Raw genomic sequence first — 4,567 nt, forward strand, 5'->3', positions numbered from 1 at the left:
CATCCCATGGAATATTGCCCCAAGAAAATCTCTAGATGGAGGAGCCAATTGCTGTGGTCTCTTCAGTCTCCATCTCTGTCCCTGCCTTCCACACAATTCCAAGACCACAGGGGAAGGAGAAGCCAGAAGCAACCACTTTGCCATTCACTCACCCTGAAGAGGCTTCTCTTCTCTTCCCACAGGCGAATGAGGTATTTCTGTGACTAGTCAGTATCTTCCTCTTCCACCCTTTAACTACACTGAGGCCAATTCTGACAAGACTTGCATATCTGTATACATAACAAATTAACATATAAATACATTATGTACAACTGACCATTACATGTCAACATGAAGAAGAAGATCTACTTCAAGAACTAAATAAAATTTCAAATATAAATTAAAATAAAAATACAGTGTTTCCACTTTTGCAGGAAAAATTTGTAAAACAAACTAAAAACTCCCCCTTCCCCAAAGGTCCATTGTTCGTGGATAACATGTGCACCCCGCTGAGGTGCGAAGGCTGGCCCGACTGCAGGATGCGTCAACTCCTGGCTTTGGTTTCATTGCCCAGACTTGGGATTCCTTGATTCCAGGAATAGCAAATGCTGGAATCCACAGGGCAAATTCTTGTAGATGAGGTAAAAGAGGGGCTGCTGCGTGGATATCCATGGATTTCCCTCCACTGTCGCCCCTCCACCCTCCCCACGTCTGTCTGTAGGACAATCAGGCTCGCATCCTCAGTGGAGACCTCTCAGATCTCTGACAGGAGAATCAGTAACAACGTCAGTGCTGGGGAATGCACCCCAGCTAGAAATGTCATGTTCAGGCTCCAAGGTGAAGCAACCATATCTTCATTAGTGTCCCCATCCTGTAGAATTATACAGGGACATGGAATTTGGCAAGGGTGATTACTGAGGGTGACAATTTTCACGTTTTAAGAGAACCAATGGGAATGGTTGTGACACGTGAACAAATCCTTATTTGGAACTGTATTTATCTTAATAGGGCCAAGCTCGGCCACCAAGCTCTACCATGAGATGCAGAGACAAAACCCAGTGCAGTGGGGTCCTCTCTGCCAAGGAAAAGCCAAGGGGTCTCTCTCTGACACAAAGGGATGACATCTTGTAATTTGAAACAGGGAAGAGGGAGAGAAAGAGGAAGTCCCTTCCGATTTCTGGGGTTCTATCGCTGTCCAGCCTCACGGATGCGGCAGGCCACAGCAGTGATGAGCTCCGCCCCCTTCCCGCTGCCATCCTCTGACTGCAGGAAAGACGCATCACATTTCGGAGCCAGGTCCTTCACTGTCTCATGCATGACTTTGGCAAAGTGAGGATGTAGCTTGTAGAGGGTCCCATCCACCCCCACTGTCACTTTGAGAGCATCCAGCCCACGGTTTTCTCGTATCTTGTCCACCACAGCGGCCATGCCTGCGCCACAGAGCTGGGCTGCCCGCCGGGCCACCACGGTGCATACCTCCTTAACAATGAAACTGTCGTCACAGGTGCTCTCAAGCCCTAAGTGTTGCAGAATGGCTCGGACTTGCAGCAGGGCCAGGCAGTCACTCTCAATCTGAGACAAGAACTTGGTTTCAAAGATGCCCCTTGTCTTGAGTCGCTCTGAGATGTGGCCTCGGAAGAGCAGCCCACGCTTGGTGAAATCGATGAGAATGTTATGGACAATCTCACCCAGGTACATTCCACTGATCATTTTCTCGAACATCTGCTTGCTAGGGTTGAGTGAAAGCTCATCCACAGCCACATCAAATTCTGTGCAGAAGTCATCTAGGCATCCATTGTCCCCAAAGGCCCCCCATTCCATGTTCACACACATCCGCCCCTCTTCTCCTTCCACCAGTTCCACGTTGTGCATCTCTTCCACGTAGCAGGGGTTGCTGCCCGTGCCAACGATGAGGCCAACTTCACAGTGAGTGTCTTCAAAGCCATAGGTCATCATAGTTCTCACTGTGTCTTTCACCACAGCAATCACATCCAGGTCAAACTCCTCTCGACGATGGATCACTTCCTTCAGCAGGGTCACCACATCCTCGCCCTCACAGCAAGATTCCTTGAAGCCTTTTGTCCACTTGAGGAGGATGCTCTCGTCCAGGCTGTTCTGCTGGCAGGGGAAGGAGAAGATAAAACCCAGAGGCAGGGACACGCCCTTCATGCCCACATACTCGAGGAAGTCCACGATGCACTGGACAATGTGGTCAAAGAGCTCGTCCCCGGTGCCATGCATGACCTCCTGCGCGATGGCGTAGATCTTGTTGTGCATCTCCACTCCACCCCACTTCCCATTCCGAACACAGACCAGCAGGACCCAGAAATTTGTTCCTCCAAGGTCCAAGGCCAAGAAGTCCCCTTTCTCTGTGCCATCAGGGGTGGCACACATGTAGGTGGGCAGCATCTTGCCGGGGGCACTGGCGTGAGTCTCCTTGCTCAGACCTCGCTCCATTTCTACCTTCATCCTCCTTTTGACCTCCAACAGCTGGTCATGGTTCAGCTGCAGAGGCTCTAGTGTCTTCTGGCGGGCACGGTGTTGATCGGCCAGCCGGTAAGCCACTGCTGTCACCATGGCTGCATCTTTGCCACTGCCATCCTCGGAGCGGAGGAAGCGGACATAGCAGTCGGGCACCAGCCGCCACACGGTCTTATGTAGATGCTTGGCAAAATGGGGGTGTTTCTTGTAGATGGAGCCGTCGACCCCAATAGTAGGGTGCAGCTGCTCCTCGCCTTTGTTCTCCTTGATGTGCTGCAGCACGGCTGCCAGGGTGGCTGTGCACAGGCTGGCAGAGTGTGTGGACACGATCTGGCAGATCCGGTGAGTGGTCACACAGTCCTCCTGAGTCGGGTCCATGCCCAACCGCATCAGGACCTCATGGGCCTTCCGGATGCCATCCTTCTCCCCTTCAATGTCTGAGATGTCTTTGGTCTCAAAGCGACCAGTGTTGAGAAGCTCTGGGCTGAGCTTCCCCCCAAAGAGCAGTTCCTCCTTGGCCATCTTCACCAGGATAAACCTCACCAGCTCCCCCATGTACATCCCACTGATCATCTTCTCAAACAGTTGCTTCCCCAGGTTCAGTGAGCCCATGTCAATCTCCTGGTCAAACTCAGTGAGAATGTCATTGAGCGAGCCATCGTCCCCGAAGGCCCCCCACTCCATATCAATACACATCTGCCCCTCGTTACCTTCCACAATGTCGATTTGGTGCGTCTCTTCCATGTAGCAGGCGTTGCTGTCCGTGCCCACAATGAAACCAATCTCACAGTTGTGGTCATCATAACCACAGGTCGTCATGGTCCCAACTGTGTCATTCACCACAGCCACAATGTCGATATCAAAGTCCCCTCTCCTCTGGATGGACTTCCGGATCAGAGCCACAACGTCTCTGCCTTCCACTCCACTGGACTTGAATCTCTTGGTCCATGAGACCAGGAAACTCTCATCTAGTTTAGTCTGGTGGCAGGGGAACGAGAAGGTAAAACCCAATGGCAGCTTCTTGTCTTTGATTTGTAGCTTATCCATGAAGTTATCCAGGCATTCGGCAATGTGGTCAAACAGCTGGGTGTCACTGCCTCGCATGATGTCCTCGGGGATGGCATAGATCTTGTTCTCCATCTCCACCTTCTGGAGCCCATTGTCCGTTACTTTCACCCAAAGCACATGGAAATTGGTCCCTCCAAGGTCCAGAGCCAGGAACTCTCCGTGTTCTGTCCCATCTGGAGTGGACCTCACAAAGGTGGGCAGCATCTTCACTGCTGCAGTGGGGCGAGTGGTGGCTCCAAGCCCTTTCTCTATCTCCTTGCGGAACCGCTTAGAGATCTCCAAGAGGGTCTCATCAGAGAGGCGCATGTGGTAGAGATAGTGGTCAACCTTCTGCACTTGGTCATGGTTGAGCTCCGTGAAGAAGTAGGCAAGCAAATGCAAGGCAATCATCCTGCCGTGGCCCGACGGCGCAGAGTTGGGAAACCGAGGCGGGGGCGCGAGCGGGGAGGCAGGCGGCGCGGTCCGACTGCTTTGTGCTGGGGCTCGGCTGCCAGGCCGGGAGCTGGGAGTCCGGACGGCTCACAGAGAAGGCTAACGGCGAGGGTGCGCCTGGCTGGTGGTGGGCGCGGGTCTCCAGAGACGTGATTTTGGCGTCACAACTGCTAGAAGGTGCCTCAGTTCTCTCCTGGCGACCTGTCCTGTTGTCCCATGTCAAGGTGCTAACTTCGGCCACAGGATCACTGAGGCTCAACTTGAGAAGAATCTCAGCCCGGCTCCACTCAGGCAGTGGGACCTCTCCGGTTCACAGGCGCGTGGCTCCGGCCCGCGGATTTTCTTAGCTAGATGACAGGATGTTGCCAGCGGCAGCCCAGGACTCCTGCCAACGTCATGTTTTTAGCTGGTTATTATGCAAACTTGTTTGTGTGGTTGCTTTATACTGTCACTGGCCTGTATACTTGTGTCTTTTTGTGGTCCTGGTAATATTCTTTTCCTTCCATATTTAGCACTCCTTTCAGGACCTCTTGTAAGGCAGGTCTGGTGTTAACTTATTCCCTCAGCACTTGTTTATCTGAAAAAGATCTTATTTGTTCTTTACATA

At 52.2% G+C, this 4,567-nt stretch overlaps 1 protein-coding gene across 2 annotated transcripts; it reads right to left on the minus strand.

Moving 5' to 3' along the window:
* Window positions 1-446: 446 nt before the first annotated feature.
* On the minus strand, window positions 447-4,226 carry LOC129475469 (hexokinase-2-like). Of its 2 annotated transcripts, XM_055267530.2 has the most exons (2): window positions 3,423-4,226; window positions 447-3,329 (listed from the first exon to the last, which is right to left on the minus strand). In XM_055267530.2, the coding sequence occupies exons 1-2, from the start codon at window positions 3,916-3,918 to the stop codon at window positions 1,165-1,167; spliced, it is 2,661 nt and encodes an 886-aa protein (XP_055123505.1). In that variant the 5' UTR covers window positions 3,919-4,226; the 3' UTR covers window positions 447-1,164. The 2 variants fall into 2 exon arrangements, with proteins under 2 accessions (XP_055123505.1, XP_055123504.1); XM_055267529.2 differs by having other exon boundaries at window positions 1,003-4,226.
* Window positions 4,227-4,567: the final 341 nt, after the last annotated feature.

The sequence above is a fragment of the Symphalangus syndactylus genome, chromosome X, assembly GCF_028878055.3.
Source record: "Symphalangus syndactylus isolate Jambi chromosome X, NHGRI_mSymSyn1-v2.1_pri, whole genome shotgun sequence".
Classification (NCBI taxonomy): Eukaryota; Metazoa; Chordata; class Mammalia; order Primates; family Hylobatidae; genus Symphalangus; species Symphalangus syndactylus.

Bases quoted from the DNA above. Each gene is read 5' to 3' on its own strand.
- LOC129475469 (XM_055267529.2), bottom strand. From the start codon at position 3,918: ATGATTGCCTTGCATTTGCTTGCCTACTTCTTCACGGAGCTCAACCAT.